This window comes from Lepus europaeus, chromosome 10, assembly GCF_033115175.1.
Source record: "Lepus europaeus isolate LE1 chromosome 10, mLepTim1.pri, whole genome shotgun sequence".
NCBI lineage: Eukaryota > Metazoa > Chordata > Mammalia > Lagomorpha > Leporidae > Lepus > Lepus europaeus.
The window spans coordinates 117,702,573-117,727,792 of NC_084836.1; the positions used below are offsets into that span (position 1 = coordinate 117,702,573).

Below are 25,220 nucleotides of genomic sequence, written 5' to 3' on the forward strand. Positions count from 1 at the left end.
TGCCTTTGCCAAGAGAAGCCCAAAGGTGACATAAATCAAGACATCTAATTGGAGCGATGTTTTAGGAATTAAGCAACAATGACATCAAATGAGAAAGTTTCTAAGGGACACCTTTGACACCATGGGGGAGGGGAAAGTCAAAACAACCCCAGGAATCTATGGGGGAAGATGGCTGTCTTCCAAGTGACTAGCTGGTTAATTATCAAAGACATCTGTGATTAAAATCCTCTCCCGCCCAAAGACTTTGTTATCTCGCTGTAGATTTCCCTTATGTAACATCATAAGCCAAAGGAGAAAAACTGCTGAGGCATCTCAAATGCAGCGGGCCGTGGAGAAAGACTTGGAAAAGAAACACGTAGCACGAAGTTTGGACCTGCTGAAATCAAGTTGTTAGAAATGGTTTCCCAAAACGGACGGCGTGACCTGTGTCTGTGCACCCAGTGAACGTGAGTTGGGTCACTTGGTAATTCAGATCATCAAAACCTCTTCCCCACCATCGCTTATTTCGCGGGTTGGCTCCCACGAAGCAGCTACTTCCGCAAAGCAAGGACGCTCTCGTGACTGCAGAGTTGCACACGTGACGATGCCTGAGGAACCACAGACGTGTGGCTGTTCAGGAGAGGCACAGGCTGAGGACTGTCCTCCAGGGGCAGCCAGCGTGGCAGCTGTTCTCGCCCGGATAATCCGCATCTCTCTCTGCCAGACTCATGCCTGAGCTGCAGCAGAGTTACTAACGGTGGCATGTAGGTGCCTTCCATGTGTCCCTCCATCCCGAACACGGCAAATGTTACATCTGTGATTGACAGAGCTCTCCCCTGTGGCCTCCACAAGGGCCTAGCGTACGAGAGGTGGACGATGAACCCATCTCCTTAACAGCAAACCTCTGTCACCGCCACGTACAAGAGCGCTTCACAAAGTCTGTGGCGGTCTGCAATCGGAAGGTCACTTCAGTTTGGTGCACACATAAATGTTTAACTCACGCACACTTTTTTTCTTGACACACCTTTTCCGTGAATTTTTGGACAATCCCGCGTACAATTTTCTATGATGATACAGCTTGTGTCAACATTCTGAATCATTCATTCATTCAAAAATAGCTGGTGACTGCCTCCTAACTCCCCTGCAGTATGCCTCCCCCAGGGCCAGGGAACAAGCTATTAAATGCCTCCGTGGGTACAATCTTCACAGAGCACAAACTCCAGTGTGTGAAACGCATAGCCTGCTTTGTTTTTGTCCTGTGCATCAATTTCATTTCTTCCTTGGAACCCTCATTATAGCAACTGGGGGGAAAAAGTACCTTGGTCAGTGCAGGGGTTCAAGGATTTCCCACCGCTCTGAGGTTGAGGGACTCGTGTGCAGACAGGGCAGGGGAGGAACCGGGGACTTCGTTTGTCCTTGGCCTTCACTGCCTCCCCACAGCCTTGGGGGCCTGTGTGCCATCTCCAGGGGTCTGCAGAGGGGGTCATGTACTTCACACCAGCATCTGCCGAGATGTCCCCACCCCCAGGGTCCCCTGCTGCCACGTGTCCTAGTCCCCCGGAACACTTGCTTGGTCTGGCCATTCCTCTTTCTCAGCTGGGACAAAGGAAACATGGGAGGCTACAGAGAAGGAGACAGCCTGGCCTGCGGCCCTTGTAGCAGCTGGAGCTGGAAGGGACTTCCCAGGGCTGCAGGACACGAGTCTTTGTAGATGCTCCAGCTAACCGGGGAGTTCTTCCATCCCCTACCTAGTGCCGTCCTCACCTGGAAGTGGTGGTTGGTTTCAAAATCCTTTCCCAGCGGCCATCCCTGGAGCCCAAGCTCCTGCTGTCCTGCAAGGCTTTCCCTCTACCAAGTCCTGACAGCTCTCAGCGCCCCTGCTGCTCCGCTTGGCACTGAGCGAGGACGAGACTGGCTCAGAACGTGTTTGTCAAATCGATGGCGAATGCCGGGCCCTTGGCCTTGGACTCTCAAAAGCCTGGAGTTACGTTCTTTTGCCCTACGGTTTCCTCCCTGTCTCGCATCCACGCTGGGGACAGTCACAGAGATTAAAATAACCAGCAAAGGAGAAGAGAAGCAAGGAATCGGTCCCAGCGTGATCTCACGCTGGAGCCAGCACAGCCCAGGCTGAGAGCAGGGCCTGAGGGAGCTCAGAGCAGCTGGGAGGAGAGGTCAGACAAGACAGGAATTGAAGGCTCCGTGTAATGATATTCAAATTGCTCCTTGGGAGCTGCAGTGGCCTTTCCCAGGCGCTCTCGGCTCCCCTGGGCCCACAATTTCCTGTCTGCATTATATCACTGGGCACAGCAGGAGCCCTGGATGCATGGCTGCAAAGATGGATAGCAGCTCCCAAACTCCGAACTCTCAGGACCAGGCAGACACACTGGTGGGGGTGGAGGAACAGGCAGCACAGGGATCTAGCCTCAGTGACTAAATTCATCAAGTAGGATCCTCATCCCACTCAGGGACCACCTATGAAAGAGCTTTGTGGACCAGAAAGACTATGCACACACTATGCGTCCTTGTTCTTAGCTGGCTGGGGTCGGCCTGAATACAGCCCTCATCCTGAGATGCACCCAGTTCTGCAGGGCTGGATAAACTCCTGACCTAGAACGATTTGACCATAACTTGCAAAAAAAAAAAAAAAAAATCCACCCATTGCCATTTCCTCCTGTCCCCCCATGTATGTTAAGCTCACTTGTGATTAGGATTCTGGAAGTGTACCCTGATAAATGACTCCAGGAGGGAGCCCAACAGCACAGGCGTCCCAGAGAAGCCGGCTCTGACCTTTGCAATTTGCAGCGTTCCCAGAATCCCCATCAGATGACCTATGAGCGCCACCTTCCCAGGAAACCTGAGCAAGTCCAATGGTGCCCTCGGAAGGCCCCGGGGGGCAGAGGGCTCAACCTCAACCAAGGGAGGTGTAAGAGCCCAGCAGACCCCCCCCCCCCCAGGTGCTGGAGAGGCAGGGAGCTCTTCCAGAAAACCTGGAGAAATTTGTGTGGGGAGCACACGGTTGGGAGCTGTGCTTAGAGCCAAATAGCAGGAAGGCGAGCAAGGAAGACATTCATTAGGGAAGGCGAGCGCTCACACTAGGGCAGGACGCTCCGGGAAGCGGTGGGGGTGGCGGTGGGGGGGGGGGGTGCAGGGCCCCACTGCGTTTTGAACAAAGCCACTCACGTTGCACCATGTGCAGGCCTATTTATTTAAAACCGATTCGGATTCGAATGCAGCCTGTTTAACCATTCTGCTTCTCTGGGGGTGCTGGGGCATTCTGCTGCCTCTCTCTCCTCCTCCTCCTCCTCCTCCTCCTCCTCCTCCTCCTCCTCCTCCTCCTCCTCCTCCTCTCCGTGAGTCCTGTCCCTGAAACCCATGCTGGATTTGCCAACAACAATCCTGACATCTAGTCCCAGCCTTATCCACTCCTGGCTGTGGGACTTGAGCAAAGGCCTTGACCTCTGTGGACGTGAGTTCAGTTCTAGAAAATGATTGTGACACCTGCTTCACCCAGCTGTGGGTGCAAAACGCGCCCTGAGCAGCGACTGGGTATATCAGTGATGGGCCGCGTGGTACAAGCATTACTTCAGATCCTCAAATCTTTGTTTAAAAAGCTTAAACAGAGGATGCGTCCACACCTGCCATTCAGTGACATCATGTATTCTCAAGTGACAAAAGAAGGCATCGATCCAGACCTCGACGTGCAGGCAGTGTGTTCCACGAGTAGTGGGAAGGACGTGGAAACAGGAAGCAGAAAAGAGACAAATGCTTCTTCTTAGGGATTTTTTTTATACCTCTGGAATGTCCCATTATTGGCTTATGATACCGAAACTTCTCAGAAACGGAAAATAAAAGGGAAGGCCGAGAGGAGTAGCACAGGGATACCAATCGGGCAGGCGTTTTCACCGCCGTGGAAAGGCAAAGGCTAGTGTCGGATGGCGGCTGACGCGAAGGGCCATCCAGGTTCTCCCTTGCCTATCAGCGGGCTTCAGCCATCAGCCAGTGCAAGGCCAAAACCCCACACTTAGCTGTCGGGAAGACGTCTCCGTTTGTGGGACGTGACAAGGGCCATGGTTCCTCCTTTGGTCTCTTACCTCCTGCCACCCCACAGTTGTGGTTTGTAAAAAAAAAAAAAAGACTATATAATATATAGTTTTAATTGACACATACAAATTGTACGATTAATAATAACAACATTCATGGGGCACAGTGTGCTATTTTGATGTATGGATACAGTGGGTAGTGATGTTTTCAAGGTTCCTGGTGGTCCCAGAGTGTCCGTAGAGGGTTCCCAGAGCTCTGCTCAGTTAAGCAATACCTGACCCACGGGGAGATTTGCTCATTCAGTTGGTCAGTTGGATTTAACTCCTCGGTGGCTAAGCCACGTGCTTGGGATGACCAGGAAGGACAAAGCCAAGCCCTGCCTGGGGCAGGAAGGAGCTTGGAACGTTCGAGAATCCCTAAGGACAGCTCAGGAGGGTAGGCTCTGGTGAGCAAGCGCTGGGAGCAAAGCGGAAGCCACATCACCCCAGACACGAAGGCAAAGCCCCCTCCCCCGCTCAGGACCAGGACGTTGGCCCCTCGTCTCAGCCTCACCGTCTGTGCCCCGGCCCCAAGCCTCCTCTTTAGCCAGACCCTGAGGCTTGCATCTAGTGTGGTCTGCCACTCCCACCTGCAGTGGACAAGCCTGCGTATTTATATAACAAACCCTGCTCGAGTGTTCTCAGGCCTATGTTTAGAAACACACAGAGGGGGCAAGAAAGAGAATAAATATGGAAATCAAATGTAAAAACTTCTGGCTCTTGCAACCAGCTTCCTGGGGGAATTTTGCTCTGTGTTCTTTCCTCTTCTCCCACTCAGCGGAATGACTGCTAGTCATTAAGGAAATCTGTGAGGAGCTCACGGTACAGGAATTGTACGCCACTGCTCCCATCCTCATTTGCATATCCCATTTTTTGATTGGCAGCTGTACATGAAATGCCATATCAGTTGAAAGTATGTTGTGAGCTGGCACTAATGATCCTCTGGCTCCAGGGAGACCTGCCATATTGTAATTTGGCTATCAGGCATGAAAGAAATAATTCTAAGTGCCAGGAATGCAAGGCTGAATAAATGTTTCACTGCTGCAGGTTGCCAGGGGTGACACTTCTGATTTAGTATAAACGAATGCCCGTTGCCTTTGGGGTGCCGGGAGTTTGCATTGTAGCTGAGCTGTGTGTATAAAACATTAGTCTAAGAAAATGGCTTCAGTGTAAGATGGGAAACGGAGGCCTGCTCCCAGAAGGCAGTGGAATGTTTACAACTAATCACTGGATGAAAGGATTTTGCTACCTTCTATAATGACAGGCAAACAGGATTTGCTTTTCCTGAGATGGAGAATAATGGTTATGTTAACTCTGCCTCGCCTTGTTTTTTTTTTTTTTTAATGAAATGCTCTTTTGTAAAGAAAATCACATCTGTTTCCTTTTATATATGAAAGGGATATAAATTCTTTTTTTTCCCCTCCCTCTGTGCGAATAGCCCAGTGGTGTACCTTGGAATTAAATAACCCTTTGTGACGTCATCCGGACCTCAGGGATCTGGAATCATGGCTGCCCCTGCCTTCTCTGGCTGCTGACTTCACATGGCTGCCTGCACACACAGTGTGGGCAGGAGCAGGGAGCGATCACTTTCTCTCCAATTTTCATCAAGGTCCCTCCGTGGCCTCTCACGGCCTGTTGCAACCTCCCTGGTGGTTGCCGCATGAACTGTAGACAGCAGTGATTTCCAAGACGTTGCCTCCCGGGCAGAAGTGAAATAGGGGTTTCTCTCTGCCTGCAGCCCCCGGGAGCCATGGGCATCCTGGCTTCAGGATCGGACTTGGATCTGTTTTCTTCTCCCTTGATCCTGTGTGGGGATGCTCCTTGGAGCTGCTCTCTCCCTGTGGGCTTCCTTATTTGGATGTCGTTAAAGTACACATTCAGACACGTTGGGCAGAGCTGCAGTCACAGGGACGTGTGCTTTGTCAAGGGCGCTCTAGCAAAGCTCGCTGGGCTTCGTCACGGCAGGGCAGGAACTATCCGCACTGCTTTTGTTCTCAACTCTGCTCTTGGGGAAAAACCAACGTGATCAGGTCCTTTCTTGACTCGGGAACTTCATTCTTGCTGCTCGTTGAGGTGCCCTGCAGGTGGTTTTGGCCACAGGAGGAGAAAAGGCTATGGATAAATTAAAGATAATTAAGGAGTATGCTCAGATTTACCCATCCCCAATAACCTGCCTGGCTGAGCATCCCCTGACAAATGGAGACTTTCAATAATTCCACTGTTGCCATTGTGCCCTGGTGTTTAATGTTTTCCTTCAATTTGGAAGAGCCAGCACTTTATTAGTATTTGAAAGGCAGAGAGACAGAGACACAGAGAGCGATTGATCTCCCATCTAGTGGTTCACTCCCCAGATTCCCACAAAGCTGGGACTGGATCAGCTAACGCTAGGAGCCAGGAACTCAGTCTGGGTCTCCCACACAAGTGGGCAAGGGTGCTGCTGCCTCCCGGTGTGTGCAGCAGCAGAAGGCTGGCACTGGGGACACAGCAGGCACTCTGCTAGGGGATGCAGGTGTCCTAAACAGCATCTTAGTCATACGTCAAAAGCCCACACCACCCCTACTTTTAATTTTTAAGGAGTCAATAGTTACAACACAGCAAGCATTGGCTGAACACCTACAAAGTGTTGAAGATTGTGTTATATGCTTATAATAACACAGATTTCATCATATAGAGCATCTTTTTTTGACTGTGCATAAAGTCTGTCTTATTTATTTTTTAAGAAAGCTTTTATTTAATAAATATAAATTTCATAGGAACAGCTTTTGGAATATAGCAATTCTTCCCCCCATACCTGCCCTCTCTCCCCAACTCCCATCCCACCTCCTACTTCCTCTCCCATCCCATTCTTAATTAAGATTCATTTTTAATTATCTTTATATACAGAAGATCAACTCTATACTAAGTAAAGATTTCAACAGTTTGCACCCACACAGACACACACAGTATAAAGTACTGTTTGAAGACTAGTTGTACTGTCAATTCTGATAGTACAACTCATTGAGGACAGAGGTCCTACATGGGGAGCAAGTACACAGTGACTCCTGTTGTTGATTTAACAATTGACGCTCTTATTTATGACGTCAGTGATCACAGGCTCTTGTCATGAGCTGCCAAGGCTATGGAAGCCTCTTGAGTCCACAAACTCCGACCTTAATTAGACAGGGCCATAATCAAAGTGGAAGTTTGCTCCTCCCTTCAGAGAAAGGTACCTCCTTCTTTGATTGTCGCTTCTTTCCACTGGGATCTCACTCACAGAGATCTTACATATAGACTATTTTTTGCCAGTGTCTTGGCTTTCCATGCCTAAAATACTCTCATGGGTTTTTTAGCCAGATCCAAATGCCTTAAAGGCTGATTCTGAGGTCAGAGTGCTGTTTGGGGTGTTTGTCATTCTATAAGTCTGAAGATAAAGCATCTCCTAATGTTTCTGTTCAGTAGGCAAGGAGTTTTAAAAATGTAAGCAGAGATATTGACGATAGTGTTCATTCAGACTCTCTTATTCCTTCACATCAATGACAGCTCACAGCCATTGTGAGGCATTTACTCCATGACAGGCTTTCAGGATATAAAAATAATCGAGGCACAGTCCCTGCCCTCAAGTAACTCATGCACAGCAGAACACACAAAAACAATCTGCTGTGACTCTGTAGCACTGGAGCATGGTGAGGCCCACAGTCACTGTTGCAGCCAGTTAAGAAATTCAGTATGCAACTGACCACACTCTTCTCCGCTACTTTCAAGAAGAATGTAGGTCTAGATTTTAATCAGAAAGCCCCACTGTGCACCCACTGTGTGCCAGGAGCCATAGTTAAGTCAGCTCCTCACCACTATCACAAAACAGAGAGGCAGGCTGCTTTCTAAAGGAAAGAGGTTTATTTGCATCACAGCTCTGGAGGGTCGCAGTCCAAGAGTGAGTGGATTCAGCCTCCTGTGTTGACCCTCGGATGCTGAACATCACATGGCAAGAGACAGGCAGAGTGTGAGTCTGTCTGTATCGCTCCATCTACATTGTCCTTCTCTCTTTTATTCTGGGGTCACCGGGACTCAATCACTGGTGCTCAATCCTAATCAATCAATCCAATCTAATGACTTCCCAGAGGTCTCACATCTAGGCATCATAACTGGATTAAGTTTCTACTTTCTTAGTACCAATAACATAAAACTTTGGGAATATTCAAGCCATATCAGGTACTTGCACTTGTATTACCTACTCTATTTCCTTCCTTGACAGTTTTTCTTGATATTATAGAGTTTCAGTTTTAAGAAACAGTGAAGTAAATCCCACAAGCAAGTGGCAGCTAGAATGGTGACCTCTCTCTCATTTGTTAGTGGAGATTTTCTCAAAGTGAGAAAGACCCCAGGTGTGAACGTAAAGTTCCTCTCTAGTGCTTTTCCCCTTAGTGTGGCTCAGTCCTTCTCCAAATGTTAGCATAAATGTGGCTTAATCAGTGCACAGTAGTTAAAACGCCTCCCAGGATGCCTGCATCCCATATTGGGGCATCTGGTTCGAGTTCCAGCTCCACTTACAGTCCAGCTTCTGGCTAATGCACACCCTGGCAGGCACAGGTGATAGTCCAAATACTTGAGTCCCTGCCCTGCCACCCACATCAGATCCCAGGATGGACATCCAGGATCCTGACTTCAGCCTGGTCCAACCTGACTGTTGTGGGTACTTGGGGAGTAAACTAGCAGATGGAAGATCTTTCTCTCTCTCTCTCTCTCTCTCTCTCTTTCTCTCTCTCCCTCTCTCTCCCCCCCTCTCTCTTTCTACCTTTCAAATAAAAAAAAATTAAATGGGGAAAACAGAATTTCAAAAAAATGACAACTCTAAAAATCATTCACACTGTACTCAGGGGGATTTAAGTGACTTTTCCAAGGCTAAGCGTGTTACATGTCATTTTCACTGTAAGCATTGACCTGGAGACCAATTCCTACATGATTATGTCTGCACTGATGGTTGAAAGGACAACGATAGCACAGAGGAAACTTCGTCTAACCCCTGTTAGGCCTGAAGGAGGAGTGGTCATGGAAGACACCACTGAGGTGGTGATTTCCCATAACACATAAATCAGGAAAAATCAAATTCCACATAGAGTGGTCAAGACTAGCAAACGGGGGCCAGTGTTGTGCACAGTGGATTACCTGTGATGCTGGCATCCCGTATCAGAGCATTGGGTTAAGATCCAGCCACTCTGCTTCCAAGCCAGCCTCTGCTAACGGACCTGGGAAGGCAGCAGATAATGAGTCAGGTGCTTGGGCCCCTGCACCCATGTGGGAGACCCAACTAGAGCCCCGGCCAGCCCCAGCCTTTGCAGCCATTTGGGGCTCTGAACCAGCAGATGGACAATCTCTCTTTGTCCCTCCCTCCCCCCCTCTCTCTCTCTCTGTCTCTCTAACTTTCAAATAAATAAATCTTAAAAAAAAAGCTAGCAAACGGTGGGAGGTGACAGAGCACAGCGTGGTTTGGGTTGAAAGATGAGAAGCAAAGCCCTGGCAGAGCTGAGGCTAGAAAGGTGGGCAGACACCTCCTCTGCTGTTCGGGTGTCGTGGGTAGGCTGCTTGCTGGCTTCAGGATGCTTAGGGCTGTGATTGCTCAGTGGGGTTAGGGGGTGACCCCCCCCCAGGGGACACTGGGCAATGTCTTGAGGCATTTTGGCTGTCACACTGAGGAGAGGGTGCTCCTGGCATCTGGTGGGGAGAGGCCAAGGATGCTGTCGACAGCCTACGACGCAGAAGGAGGCGTCCATGACCCAGCCTGAGATGTCAACCGTGCCCTGGCTGGAAGAGCCTGTCCACACCCTTGCTGCTTGTTTCCCTGCTGTTCTGGTTCGGGTCGGGACGTGAGAATCCAGTTTAAACTTTGTATGTTGCAATAAGGAGGTCTCAGAACAAATATTTATTTGGAATCCCTGTCCCTTTTGAGTTTGGGGCGGGCGGGGGGTGGGGGATGGGGGGAGGCCGAGGAAAGAGCGACTTTAGAGAGAAATATTAACCTTGCAAATGTGCACATTTTCAATTCACATCCTAGTGACAGGCTACAACTTGTAATCAGTATAAAATGATTTTCCGGGAGAGTAAATGCTTATTTTCACTGTCTTGATGTTGGCACTGGATTACTTGGTATTAATCCCAGGGTGACACAGTCACATTTGGAAGTCGTGAGATTTATTTGGATGTCTTGTGGGGCCAGGGGCAGCCTTCATTTTACATCCTTGATCTTGGAGAATTTAAATAATAGAACTGCTTTTCTATATACACCGGTGTATGAAAAGGAAGTTATCCACCCAGGACAAATTCCAAGAGCCATGCAAAGCCAGGGGCAGGAAAAAGGGAGGAGGGGACGTCACCATATTCATAGTCAAGCCCATGCTCACCAGCAGCAGCTATGAATCCAACAGCAGCTATTATTAAACACCAGCTGTATGCCTGTTCCCCTAGCACAGACAGTAAGAAATCGGATCATGTACCCACTCACTCCAGTGTAAGTTTTAACAACCTCTTCACCCCACAATGCGACCTAATTGTTTGGCAAAATTTTGTCCCTATTATCTCTTATTTATAGCTCTCATCTAGAACAGAGGCCAGCAAACTTTTCCTAGGAAGGAACAGATCACAGGTATTTTCGGTTTTGATGGCCATATGGTTTCTGTGGCAACTTCTCAGCTCTGATGTGGTCTGAAATTAGCAATAGGTAATGGGCAAACAAGTGAGCAGGACTTCGTTCCAATAAAACTTAATTCACAGAGGCACCCAGCAGGGTAAGATTTGTCCTGCAGGCTATAATTCATTGGCTCCTAATGGAGAGTAATGGGTAGAATACTCAAAGACATTGCCTTCTGAATATTTAAGCTACACTACCAAGAAATATAACATAATCCTTATGTTTTGACTCCAGTGTTTCACATCTTAAAATCTAGCACGTGGAAAAGGTGGAGCAACTTTAAATTGTAGGAAGGGGGAGTCAGGTCGTGTGACATGGACGGGATGAGAATAAACAGCACTCAACAAATCCATGAAACAATGGCTGGGAAAACTCTGGGAAGTGGGTACAGTCTAGTCTGTATTGTACTGGGGAAGAAGTTCCTGGCATGAGCAAAATGTGACCTTGAGGCAGATCTTGAAGAACTGGTGGACTCGGGACCCAGGGCATTGGAGGTGCCGAGCAGGTGCAGAGGGAGTGAGGGCTGCGTCGCAAAGGGCAGGCTGTTTAGAGCGCCTGGGTCAGCCTCCAAGCTGAGGCTCCCCTCTGTTGATTTCCTGTCTGCGGCGTTCTGTGACACATTTCCAAATGGAAAAATTGTTCCCCATCGAGCTCGCCAAATATCTCGAATAAATAAGGCAGAAATTATTAAGACATTTTCCAGAGGAGCCCAGCATTTCCTGTCTTGACAATGGCGTTGGATTTGACATCAGCCAATTCCAGAGGTTAAAAAGAAAAGCTGTGGCCTCTCCAGGCTTCCCTTCCAAATGTTTTCCAATAGCCTGAGATTGGACCGTGAGACAGTACTTACCATGGATGTCTTCAGCCATCTTACCGTCTTTCATTAAGCCATGAGTGTGGCCATGGGGACGTGCCATTGGCTAATTAGCATCCTGGGGTGTGGGTATAGGAAGGAACAGTGGAATAAATGATGACTTCGTGGGTCAATCTGTGGAATGCTGAGAGAAGGGAGCGCTATAAGAAAGAAGATGTCCCAATAACACGCAAGATGTTTTCTAAAGATTTATTTATTTATTTATTTGAGTTACACAGAGAAAGAAGGAGAGGCAGAGAAAGAAAGAGGTCTTCCACCCGATGGTTCAATTCCCAGTTAGCCACAAGGGCCAGAGATGTGCGAATCCAGATCTCCCATGAGAGTGCAGTGGCCCAAGGATGTGGGCCATCTTCTACTGCTTTTCCAGGCCATAGTAGAAAGCTGGATCAGAAGTGGAGTAGGCCAGCGCCACGGCTCAATAGGCTAATCCTCTGCCTGCAGCGCCAGCACACCGGGTTCTAGCCCCGGTCAGGGTGCCGGATTCTGTCCTGGTCGCTCCTCTTCCAGTCCAGCTCTCTGCCATGGCCCGGGAAGGCAGTGGAGGATGGCCCAAGTGCTTGGGCCCTGCACCCGCATGGGAGACCAGGAGAAGCACCTGGCTCCTGGCTTCGGATCAGCGCGATGCACTGGCCACAGTGCGCTGGCCATGGCAGCCATTGGAGGGTGAACCAACGGCAAAAAGGAAGACCTTTCTCTCTGTCCCTCTCTCTCTCTCACTGTCCACTCTGCCCGTCAAAATAAATGGAGCAGCCAGGACTCGAACTGGCGCCCATATGGGATGCCGGCACTGCAGGCGATGGCTTTACCCGTGCCACAGCGCTGGCCCCACAGATGTTTTAATGAGAGACTCACATGGTGCAATGAAGTAATGCAAATACAGTAGTGCAAACATCTGAGCTCAGTGTAGACAGTGCTTGTGACGTGCCCTCTTCTACCAGCTCTTCACATAGGCGATGCCTGACAAAGCCTGAGAGAGACAGGCATTTGCCCCTTTACACAGGTGAAGAAACTGGAGTGGAGGAAGCTAAGGAACTTGCCCAAGGTCACGCAATCAATAAATGAAACAGTCAGCCGGTCCCATGGGGCCTCCAGAGACAGTGCTCCAAAGAGAATGATGGGAAAATCCTGTCACAAATCCCTAGAAATCACAGAAGCCACAATGCCCCCAGGGTCTGAAGAATGATCTTCTTACTCCCAGGAACCAAACTCCTGGGCCTTAGTTTGCGCATCTGTACAGTGGGCACCAAATCACCTACTTCGCAAATGATAGATTCTTCTGAAAAAGACAGCGTGGTTAAAATATAGACTTCTTTTTTAATCTCTGAGAGACTCTGAAGCCAAACAAACAGATTTGAGTCAGCATAGCCAACTGATTGAGTTTTTATCCATGGACAGTTTAGATCCTTCCCTAATTACTGATTTATTTTTAGCCTATAAAATGGAAATAATGATCGCAGCTATGTCATGGGGTTCTGCTGAAGACTAAATAATATTACACGTGCAAGACATGCTCTGAGCACCAACCCCTGCACATAGTACATGCTCAATAAATATTCAATATTAATAGTAATGAAGAAATCAGAGCTACAGCATGTGTTATGCTGTTTTTAATTGTAACAAGATTGCAAGACTTATTTTGATGAACCAGAGCGTTGTAGTTTGAGTAAGAAATAAAATAAATATGCCACGACAGAACTTTAACCTAATAACGTGACCACTCCCAAAGCTTAGCATATTACTGGAAATGGCTAATGGTGCACCAGCCATTATTCATGATACAAGCAGTGAGGAATCATGCATAATGGAACACAGTCCCTGCTAACAGCAGATCCACACACGATAATTTAAACTTGTTTGTATGGAAATAAAGGACGACTCTTTGAAGTGAGCCTTAATGAGATTCTGCTTGATCTTCAGTGTGTCCTGGGAGAGAGAGTTCAATTTCTCCTCCAGCATCCGGCTCCTGTTGGTGGCGTGTCGGCAAGAAAGGGCCGGCTTAAATTATGAATGGCCTCCTTGTCTTTGTGATAGCAGGTGAGGAGTCGGCTGCGCATCTAGGGGCGCAGGGGAGATGGAGAGAAACGACCACGGAACCGTAGAGGAGGAATTGGGAGGCGGGGCCGGAGCCTCCCAAGGCATCTAAGGCAGAAAGGGGAGCTGGACCTGGACCCGCGCTCCAAGATGAAAACGAGCTGTTGAGCCCAGCAGGGACACACGGGAAGTCTCCACGTGGCCCTCGCCTTTCCAGGAGCCGTGAGTGCTCCAGAGGGCCACGACAGCATCCCACACCTGTGCCGGAGGAGACGTGGCACGGTCGCCACTGCCACGTGACTGCTGGGCCGACCTGCAAAGGTTTTCCCTCACCTGCTTCCTGTTGAGATCATTTTCAAACCTTTAGGCTCAACTACCATAAGGGAGCTTCAGAGACCACGTGCTCGCTGAATTCCTCCTGCCTTGTGGTCCCAGAGCCGTGGCCTGACCCAGAAGTGCAATGGCAGACACGAGCAGAACCTCTGTGAGCCCATTTTACAGATGAGGGAATGGAGGCCCACAGGCAAAGCTCCCCACCCAGGCCAATAAGCAGCGGGACCTGGGTTTGCACCCAGCACGGGTCTACTTCCTGGGTCCACATCTTTCTGTGCTCTGCACCCCTCCGACTGCTCCCCCTCGCTGAGGCACCTGCCCTGAGCATCACTGGCGCCCTCAGCTGGGCACTGCCAAGGAGGGAATCGGATGTGCCCAGGACCGCAGCCCACGCTCTGCTCCATACACAGCCGCTTTGACAAGGGCACCTCAAGAAGTTCATGGGAAAAAATTGACTTTAAAGTGTGAATTCAACTGAATGCAAAAAAAAAAAAAAAAAGTTGAAATGCATGCGCAGTTTCTTTGTAAGATGCATTTTCTATGTATTTGGAAAAACATTTTCCTGTTCAACCAGCAAGGCCATTGAGCCTTCCTCAAGTTAAGCCAACAACCCCAAAACACAGAGCTGGTAACTGGGCCACACTCTTGCTTCGGCCATGCAGTAAACACACATTAACCTCCGTGTGCGGAGGCTGCGTGCAGTTGGGGACAGAGCAGTGAACAAGACAGGCCAGGTGACAACCCTCAGGGTCCCTACACTGTACAGGGAATCAGGCTATGAACTAAGACACACAGGCAACAATACAAAAGTCATTTCTACAAAGAAAGTGGCAGGAAGAAGGACCCAGGGAGTTACAGATGCGGGGGCGCTGGTCTGAATGGGGCGCTCTCGAGAAAGTGACATTTGACCTGAGACCTGAATGAAGGGAGGGAAATGGGGAAATGCATTCCAGGCAGTGGGGTTTTCATGTGCAAAGGCCCTGGGGCAGGGGTGAGTTGGAGGGGCATCAAGTGGATTAGAGTGAGTGAGGGTGAATAGCATGCGAGTCTGTACTGCTCGTCTCCTAGGGCCACCTCGCAAAATACCAGCTCCCGTCCCCACGTCCCCTTGCCTGGAGGTCTCCCCCTCTGCCAGCCCCCTGAGTTTCTCTGGTTAAGTTTTGTTTCCCAGGGTAGAGGCTCGGGAATCCAGTCCCTTCCTGAATCATTTGACTTGGCCTAGGATACCTGCCCCCCAGGAGCTGAGGAAGACAGCGGCCAGCGAGCAGCATCTGTGCAGGCGCCACTTGGTCCCTTCACACCCACGGCTGGCTCTGCTGCAGAGATACCAGCCTGGCTCTGTGTGGCACAGGGTGTCCATGTGGCTTATCCCACCGAAACATTTCCGTCCTGGGAGTGGTGGCATGCGGTGGCGGGTCAGGATTTGTAATACCGGAGCGCTTCGATGGTCAAGTCAGCACATCAGTGGCCCCCTTGGGGGCGGGGATGGCGTTTGAAATATCGGTAGCAGGAGTTCTGGGGCCACAGACCCCACGTGGCGCCCCGCTCTCTCCTCTCGCCATGGCTCCCATCCAGTCGGGCTACTTCCTGCCACTGACCAGACCCTGCACTCTTCACACTTGGGATTGCCAACCACAGCCGCGAGCCAGAACACGGCAGTCACCTAAAATAAACAGATCCGGGATGAGCCTTTGAGGAAACACCGGCCTTTTCATCAGAACCATGCATTCCATTTCATCACTGCGCTACGATGCTGGGAGACCCACAGGGAAACACATTCCCCTACTTGATCAGGTCCTGACGTCGCGTCCATTCAACGACACGTTCACGCCAACCCCCCCACGTCTTCACGTTGGCCTTTTCCCCTCCTTCTTCTTTTAAAAGCAGCACTGGAATTTCATTGTTCTGAGCGGAAGCGGGGACAGTGCGTCGCAGACTGAGACTCAACACGCTTCCATGGAACTTTCACGTGACACTGCCTGTGATGGAGATGACCTCGTATTCACCTACGATCTCTCCGGCTGCGAGTTCAGATTTCATGCCAATTAACATGTTAATGACATATATCATTTAAAGAGCCTATCATAACTTTTATCACATCACGTTACATCTATTTCCTTGTAATTAAATCAGAATTACAGGGTGTAATTACTTTCCTTTTCCTGAATACCCATTCCTTTTCAGACACTTAAGTTCAAGTGCAGGTACTAAAAGACACTTGAAAGTAACAGCCTAATAAAAATATTATCAATCAATGAACTTGTTGGGTTTCTCCTACCCTTCCGTTTCTTTTCGACAAACTCTGTTCTCCCCATGTTCCTTGGGTGACAGGCAGTGACTGGCTGTATCCGGGCAAATGTTTCCTAAGTTTTGTAAATCCTCAGGGCTCTGGTCTCCATTAATATGCAACGTTCTCACACATAAATATAATTACACACAATTAGTGACGGAAAAGGATCAGATAAGGTTTATTAAGAAAATATCCCATAATTACCCAAGTCCAAGGCTTCCCTTTACGTGTTAATCCGACCCAAGGTAGGAGGCCGTAATTCTTCCCCCTGCACAACAGCTGTTGACTTTGATCCCACTTTGGGGAAAGGGCTAGGTGATGGTGGGATCAAAGAATGAGTGGGCTTTATTTGAAAGACTTAACCATGGTCATCTTACAAAGACTACATACCCAGAGGCAATCGACTGGCCACATCCGGTCCTCTGCACTCTCCCCAAAATTGGATTTAAAACTTAAAATTGTTTCAAACCTTATTTGTAAATTTTTTTTTTAAGATTTCTTTGTCCATTTGGAAGACAGAGTTACAGAGAGGCAGAGGCAGAGAGAGACAGAGAGGTCTTCTATCCACTGGTTCACTCCCCAGTTGGCCACAATGGCTAAAGCTGTGCCCATCCAAAGCCAGGAGCCGGGAGCTTCTTCCAGGTCTCCCATGTGGGTGCAGGGGCCTAAGCACTTGGGCCATCTTCTACTGCTTTCCCAGGCACTTTAGCAGGGAGCTGGATCTGAAGAGCAGCCAGGACTCAAACCTGTGCCCACATGCGATGCCAACTCTACAGGCAGTGACTTTACCTGCTACGCCACAGTGCCAGCCCCATGAACTTCATTACTATAACTTCAATACGAGGGGTCTTCGAGCAATCATGGAAAATGCCTATTATGAGAAAGCTATGCATGGATTTCAAAGTTTTTTTTGTGCACCAAAACAAATATCTTTGCAATGCATCTTTCTTTGAATTTTTTGGAGGTCCCTGCGTCAATCTAAGAACATGAACACAATCTACAGGCATGCGCTCTACCATGTCAGCTTGTTAGAATTGTGTAGGCAGACCTACGACGTATCATTTGAGGATCTAGCCACTGGAAGACAGCTTCTTTGATGTCAGGAAGTTCTGCATACACAGATCAGTTCAGTCATTCATTCTGCAAACATTTACTGAGTGCCCATCATGGCGAGGTGCTGTCCTGGTCCTCAGCTATGAGTAACACATTCAAGGTCATTTTTGCCATGGTGGCAGCATGCGGGGTGAAGAGAGCAGATCGTAAAGTAAATAAAGGACGGATGATTAAGGGAGTCGCAGCTAATGAGGCCAGCTAAGGAAAGGATGGCAGGGCAGGTGCTAAGAAGAGGCGGGCAGGGGGGGGGGCGCTTATTCTAGAAAGGGCGGTCAGTGAAGGCCCCCCAGAGGTGCCAATCTTAAGCCGAGACCCGAGGGAGAGGAAGGAGCAAGGGGGACTCCCAGGAACAGGACCACCTCCCCCAAGGCGGGCGCCACGTGATGTTTTGGAAGAACAAAGGGCAGGTGAATGTTCTTCCAAGGCCACAAGGACAGTGGAAGAAAGATGGACCCACCTGGGTAGCTCTGTGGGCCATGGGCAGTGTTACAGATCTGTACAAAGAGCGACAAGAAGTAGTTAACGAAATCCATCCAAATTACAGTTTGGGAAGGAATTCCGTGGTGTGGAGGCCGGGTTTGGACAGGACAGGGGCAGAAGCTGGCAGGTATTTAGGAAGCTGTTGGTGCCACCCAGGGGAGTAAAGGAAGCATCAGTGCAAAAGCGAGCCTGTGATTGGCAGGTGGACAAGCAGGGACTACTAACCAGGCTGCAGCAACTTGTGGGGAAGCCCACGTCGTCCTGGCCATTTCTGGAACAGAAGGATGGGAGCTTCTACTGCCAGGCATTGCTTTACGACCTGGGAATGCAGAAGTGGACAAAGCAGGCACCATCTCTGCTCTCAGAGACCCGAAAAAAGGGCGAAACTCACCCAGCTTGTAACCAAATAGTCATTCCAGTGTAACAGGAAGTCCCGTTGTGGCCAGTGATTTGCAGAAAACTGAAATATGGCCTGGGGATGGGGAAGGACAGAGAAGGAGGGGAGGCAGCACCTGCACATTTCCTGCCCAGGGGTGGCCACCTGCACAGCACGATGTCCACCCAACCCTAAAGGAGATGACATCATAGGTGGCCCAAGTGGCTGCCATTCCTCTGACTTCCCGATCCCAACCTGTTGCCTTGGTTTTCACTGGATGCCAACCCCAAGTCTGCATCACTCCAGGTTCTCCCACGATGTCACCAGTGAGCAGTGGGAATGCAGCGTGACCTCACTCGCCACAGCTGCACCTGCTGAAGCCTGGCTCCCCTCTCACCAGAAAAATCCCAGAGGTTTCTTTCCTCCCCCACCGCACAAGCCCAGAATTCTTTCTGATTTCTTCGTTCCCACAGCATCCAGTCCCACTTTCCTCTTGTAGGTGCAATGACTTGGCGTGGGCCCAATCCCAACCATCAAGCCTCCGGGTGGAGTTAGGAAAACAAAGGCCTTCTGACAAAAGCCAGTGTATTGGACCACTTGCCCCCTGGGGCCTCACCCCTTCATTCCTCTCCCAACTGGCTCAGGACAGAATTCCTCCAGGAAATACTGGTGAATGCCATTCTCACCTTGCAGATGGGCTGTGGGTTGGCACATGCCCACAAGGTCCCCATGCATGCACAAGGACGTGGCATCTCTTGGAAACAAACAGGAACACAGCTTCTTCCTGCCTCTCGTCTCCTGGGTTGACTCTCCCTGCACAATTCAAGGCAGGCCAAGAGGAGAAAGCAACTAAACTCCGGCCACACATCTGTGGATGCTGGTTGAGGTCAAGTGAGCAAACCACAGCCGGTGGAAAGGTCTTTCCAGTACGTAACCACGCCCGCGGCTGTCCTCACATGCCACACAGACCGGCGCAGGTGCATTTCATTAACTACTTCTTGTCGCTCTTTGTACAAGATCTGTAACACTGTCCACGGTCCACACAGCACCGGGCCACCCTAGCTGACACAAATGGGCTCAGCTGTACTCCGATACAGCTTTCCTTCTGGGCCCTGTAGTTGGGAAGTCATGTGATCCTCATATGACACCAAACGTTCTTCTGTACACTCTCTTCCCACCCATTTAAAAATGTGCAAGCAATTGCCGGCTTGCGGGCTTTTCCAGAGCAGGCCGCTGCAGGATGGACCTGGCCTGGGGGTCACAGCTTGCCTCTGGCATCACGCTCTCTGGGTCAGAGCCAGTGTCTACCTGTTCCCTGGTCTCTGCCCCTCCACCAGGTTGCAGGTTCCAAGAATGTGAGCCTACCCCCCCCCCCCCCCGACAGAAATGCTACCCCTTCGGGTCTCCCAGCCTGGAGTCTGAGCTCTTGGGAGGAAGGATCCTTCTTGCCCACCCTGACATCCCCAGCCTTCAGCACAGAGCCCAGTGCCAGTACCAAGCAGAGCATCTGTTGGGCACTTCTCATGCCAGTCTCTAATACCGTCAATGCTTATGATGTGATAAAACCATTACTTGCTAGCAAACAATAATTAACCACTTCTCAGAACCTGGTGGAATGAGCGACGAGGGAGAAGATAGGGAGCCGTGGGCACCTGTGAGCAGTGTGTCCAGATGACTTCCGGGGAGATGGGGCCCATCACCCCTACTCTGCAGCACTTCCGTCAATTTCCAAATGAGTCAAGGCCATTTCCTGACAGTGTTGGGGGAAAGGGCCAAACCCGAGGGCTCCTCTTCTGTCTTCAGCATTTTGCAGTTAAGAGCTGGCCTTGTCTAAAGCTCAACTGTCATTGCCATTAACATTGAGATCGGACACTTTGATCCAGATGGAACCTGACTGCCTGCTTCAAGCCAAACCTCAGCTGCTGGCAAACGCATCTTCCGCGGTGGACGTCATCTGGGCTGGCTGATGTCTGTTTCAGCGCCGTGGCGGGTGCGCTGGTGATGGCGCGATGGGGGGCTCGTGTTGCGTGAACCCTTCTCCGGTTGTTTCTGTTCCAACTGACAGGCTGGGCCTCCGCTCCCTGGGCCCGCCTGCGCATCTCACGGAGGCGGTCACTGACTCCCTCTCTTCCGATTAAGCCTGAGCAATGATTGGGATAATTTAGGACGTGCACCGCTTGGATCATCTGTACAGTTACAACAAATAAAACATTTTAATGTGAGCAGTCACTGCGCGTTTGCCGTATCCCATTGCTGGGAGCTGAACGGATGCCAAACGCAGGAACAGAAGGGGATGTGAACTCTGGAATGAGGACACTAATAAGGAAAATGGCATTTGTGTTAAATCAATAATGCTCTGTTTGGTTTTTTTAATTCTAATCTTTCTTTGAAAAAAAAATTATCTTTCTAAACAGTTGGCGATTCCTATTCTTGTTCGTCTTCCTGAACATAATTAAAAACATGCTGTGGCGTCTACTTAAGACATCAACTTTCCCAAAGCTGTCTTGTCCACTGCGCTTTAAACAAAGACACTTGTTTTGGCATTGTGCCCTTAATTAATCATTTGAGACTTTATTGCTGTACTCAAAAAAAAAAAAAAAAAAAGTCTTTGTTTAATGACTCATCCCAAGCCCAATTTCTGCAGAACTTAATCAAGTACAGAACCAACTTTCTAATCAGCGTAGATACCAAAACCAAAACGTTAATGTAACTCTTGCTTCCAGGATGTCACCTGATAAAAGAAATGTTGGTACAGGACGCTCCGCTGATATAGGCTGCCGCTTAAGAGTTCTTCGAGGAGATGAGCAGGGCCCGTTGCTGTTGGAGTTGAGAACGGAGCCCGTTCTCCAAGGAAACAGAACCTGTGATGAGAGCTAGCACTTGGGCCTTGCAGAGCAGGGAGCCGCCTTGAAGGGGCCTTCGGAAGTCACATCTTCACCTGCGATGGCCAAGTTCACTCTGAGAATCCGACCCCAGGTGACTGCGGAAGCGCTGAGCCCGCCCTGGCTGACTTGCCACTCACCTGGATCAGCCCGGGGACTCTTCCTTGACTTCACTTGGCCTTCAAGCCTCCAGCGCCACTCTGCCTTCCCCGGCTCCCCGGCTCCAGCCACATCACTGAGCAGACCCTGAGAGAGGAAAAGGCGGAACAGGGGCGGGCGTTCGGCACAGCGATGAAGTCGCTGCTGGGAATGCAGGCGGCCGTCATCACAGTGCCTGGTGCCAATCCTGGCTCCTCGGCTTGAATCCAGCTCCTTGTTAATGCACTGGGAGGCGGAAGATGCTGGCCCAAGCACGTGGGCCCCTGCCACCCACACGGGATCCCAGGTGAAGTTCCAGGCTCCTGGCTTCAGCCTGGCCCAGCCCCAGCTGTTAGGAGTATTTGGGGTATGACGAGTGGATTGAAGCTCTTTGTGTGGACAGGAAGCCACAGACCTGTGCGCTTAGTGGTGGTGATAAAGGGAAAGCTTATGTTGTGGACATTTTACCATAACAAAAACCAACCCCCAAGCCGGTCAGCCCTCAGCACCCGCCTGGCACACACGCCGGCGCCCCGCAGCCTTGCTCAGGGCCGGGCCGTACCTGGCCCTTCCCTGCCCTTGCTCAGCAGCCTGCCTTGGTCCCTGGAGGAGCGGGAGCTGCCGGCAACAGGCAGGGGAGACGGGAAGAATCCCCCCAGCCCGGGGCAGGAGGGACCCCTTATGCTAACTTCACATGGGAAATGCGGTTGCGTCTTATTAGGTGGGGGTGCCCTGTTAAATGCTCTTGCTGGAGCAAGCTCACTTAATCCCATCCAGGAGGCCGGTACTCCTCTTAGCCACGTGTTTAAAGTGAGTACCCTGACAAGGTGCAGATTAATCCTCCACCCGCGGCGACGGCATCCCATGTGGGCGCCGGTTCTAGTCCCGGCTGCTCCTCTTCCAGTCCAGCTCCCTGCTGTGGCCCGGGAGAGCAGTGGAGGATGGCCCAAGTGCTTGGGCCCTGCACCCGCATGGGAGACCAGGAGGAAGCACCTGGCTCCTGGCTTCAGATTGGCGCAGCTCCGGCCATTGCAGCCATCTGGGGAGTGAACCAATGGAAGGAAGACCTTTCTCTCTGTCTCTCCCTCTCACTGTCTATAACTCTACCTCTCAAATAAATAAATAAAATATTTAAGAAAAATGCTTTTAAAATAAATAAAGTGAGTGCCCTGAGGTTCAGAGAGGTTATGGAGGACTCCCAGCAGTTCACCGTGGGGGCTGGGACTTGAGGCCCTATCTGCAGATTCTAAACTGCACTTAACCACTGTGTCCTGACGGCTTCCGGAGAATTCCCAGCGCACTGGGATTCACAGACTCTGAGGCTGCCTAGGGTTCTTAGGGAGATGCTCGGTTTGCTTTATTTGCATGGGTTGGGGCCAAGTGTGGGGTGAGGCCCCCTGGGACCCCACATCATGTCGGAAGGGAGGGAGCCCAAGGCCAGAGAGCAGCTCTGGTCACGTGCAGCCTCCACGTGCCGATCTGTAAGACAGGGACGACAGCTGCCCGTCTTGTAGAAGATGCTCCGCGGCGCCGGGCACAGGGCGTGGCTGAGGGAAGTGCCCCAGAAACAAGCTTCACCGTCCATGTGATACTGGGCTTGCGGCAGCAGAGGGGGGCACCGAGCTGCAGGTCATCAAAGCGGTGCAAACACTGCCCGTGATCAGTGCCACAGACTTAAAATCCTCACCAAGGAGAGCGAAGCAATGATAGCAATAATGATGACAATAACAAAAAGTGATATGGAGGACAGAGTGGTCAAACTTCTCAGGGTGTTGCATACACCGAGTCCAGAGCTGATCAGTGTTCTAAGTCGGCTGTAGTCAATGTTACACCTGCTCCTCCAGCAGTGCTGTGGCCTATGGAGACATTTTTTTCAAGTCCTGGACCAGTGCTGGCCTGACTTACAGCTGCATCCTGACCTCCCTCCCTCCCTCCCTTCCTCCTTTCCCCTTCTTTCCTCTCTCTCTCTCTCTCTCTCTCTCTCTCTCTCTCTCTCTCCCCTTCATTTTATTTGAAAGGCAGAGAAATACAAAGAGCCACTTGTCCATCACACTGCAGTCCCTCCATCATCCCCAGCCGCCTCCAGATGCAGCCGGATGTACCTGTCAGGTTTCCTGGCTGTGGCCACCTCTCTCTGGGCCCTCTCCTGGCAGGGTGCTGATCCAGGCAGATGCCTCCCCTCCCTGTGTGGCGGCTGGGGACGCTCCACCCTGCTCCCAAGTGTCAGGGGTCCACCCGGAGCCCTGGCTCAGGGACAGCCCCATTAAACAAGCCTCAGCACTCCAGAGGGCCCGCCCCCACCCTGTTCTCCCCACATGGCCCACAGCCCTCACTCACTCCTGCCCTTCCAGGAGGTCAGGACCATCCCAGTGGGCCTCAGACCCCATCTGCCTTAGGATCCTGGGGTGCGTGACAGCTGCAAGGTGTACAGTGGGGGGGGGGGGCAGTGTTCATTCGTATTCATCATTTCAGTGCAGGGGGCTCTAGGGCGAAGAACGCCGGTGCTGGCCCCTGGAAGTCCTGCCATATGCCTTGGGTTGGGAGGTATGGGGGGTCTAGGCAGGACCCCCCAAAATGATGCCTCCAACCTGGGAGACTGTCCCGACCTCTGCTCATTCCTAGAAACTGGGAGGTGGGGCTCAGGGCAGGATGACTGCTCCCCCCCCCAGGTAGACACCCCCGCCTGCACCTCCCCCAGTTCCTCCACCCATGCCCCTGTGAGGGAGGAAGGTGCAGACCCACGTGGGGATGGTCTGGCTCCCTCCCAGCTCCACCATCCGTGAGCCGGAGCACCGGCTTGCCCACAGGGCCACAGGGTCCTCACCTGCTACACGGGGGCTAAGACACGGTTACCCACGCGCCTCCCGCACTCCTGCAGGGGTGTTGGAATCCCCTGCTGGACTCCACACACTGTGCTTTTCCTCCTTAACACTCAGGAAGAACAACCCAAGAGTCCTCGGCATGAGGGTCCCATGAGGCTCCCTACTTGATGGTGAGTCCCGGGGACCAGGACCGTGCGCCACGTTGGCCTCATTCTCCGCGTAGCCCCTCAGCACACAGCACAAGCCTCCACATATGGCAGGTGCTCAGTGAGCCTGGTAAAACACACCCGCCCCTGAGACTGGTGCTGTGGCTTGGGGGTAAAGCCACTGCCTGCAGTGTCGGCATCCCATATGGATGCCAGTTCAAGTCCCGCCTGCTCAACTTCTGATCCTGCTCTCTTCTATGGCCTGGAAAAGCAGTGGAAGATGACCCAGGTGCTTGGGCCCTTGCACCCATGTGGGAGACCTGGAAGAAGCTCCTGGCTTCAGATTGGCCCAGCTCCAGCCACTGTGGCCATTTGGAGAGTGAACTGAACAAGTGGATGGAAGATCTCTCGATCTCTCTCTCTCTCTCTGCCTTTCAAATAAACAAATATTTAAATAAACAACAACAACAGAAACATACGTGCCCCTATGTCCATGCATGCACGCTTATATCCATCCCTGTCCACATCCGTATTTGGTTGCTATGACTCAAACACCCAGGGCAGGTGTCCTGGGTCAGACGTTTCTAAGAGCCAGGCAGGAAATGAGTCAAGAGAGGGAGCGGGAGAGACAATGAGGAGTGATGCGGAGTGTGGAAAACTAGAACATGCACCCCAGTTGCTTGCCATGGCTTCCCCAAGTTGCCATTTGTCACATTTCCCCTTACTTTTTTATTCCAGAAGAGACTAGAAAATTCTGTTTTTTAACCTGTTGGCAACCACTCCTGATGTTTGGAACACACCACTCAAGTTAAATATAATAGCTCTCCAGCCAATGCTGGAGACCTCTGCTGCCACACAGCACTTGAGAAAGGGGTGTTTCTCTTCTACTCTCTTCTCCATTGATACCAAGCCACAGCATTCCAGGCTCTTTGCATAGATAGGTTTGGCCACCTAGAGGCAGGTGGAAGAATGAGACAGCCTCAAGTGACCTCTCAATCCTGCAGGTTCTGTTCATC

At 50.8% G+C, this 25,220-nt stretch overlaps 1 protein-coding gene across 4 annotated transcripts in view; it reads left to right on the plus strand.

The window, feature by feature from the left end:
- The window catches only part of TSHZ2 (teashirt zinc finger homeobox 2), a 475,063-nt gene that overhangs the window by 387,204 nt on the left and 62,639 nt on the right, over positions 1-25,220 (plus strand). The window contains exon 3 of one of the 4 annotated variants that reach the window (XM_062204375.1): positions 13,625-13,874. The exons of 2 other annotated variants lie outside the window; for them this stretch is intronic. In XM_062204375.1, coding sequence (XP_062060359.1) covers positions 13,625-13,692 — 68 coding nt within the window. In that variant the 3' untranslated portion in view covers positions 13,693-13,874. Of the gene's footprint in view, positions 1-13,624; positions 13,875-25,220 lie in introns of those variants that run through there. One more of the 4 variants, XM_062204372.1, reaches the window with a different exon arrangement.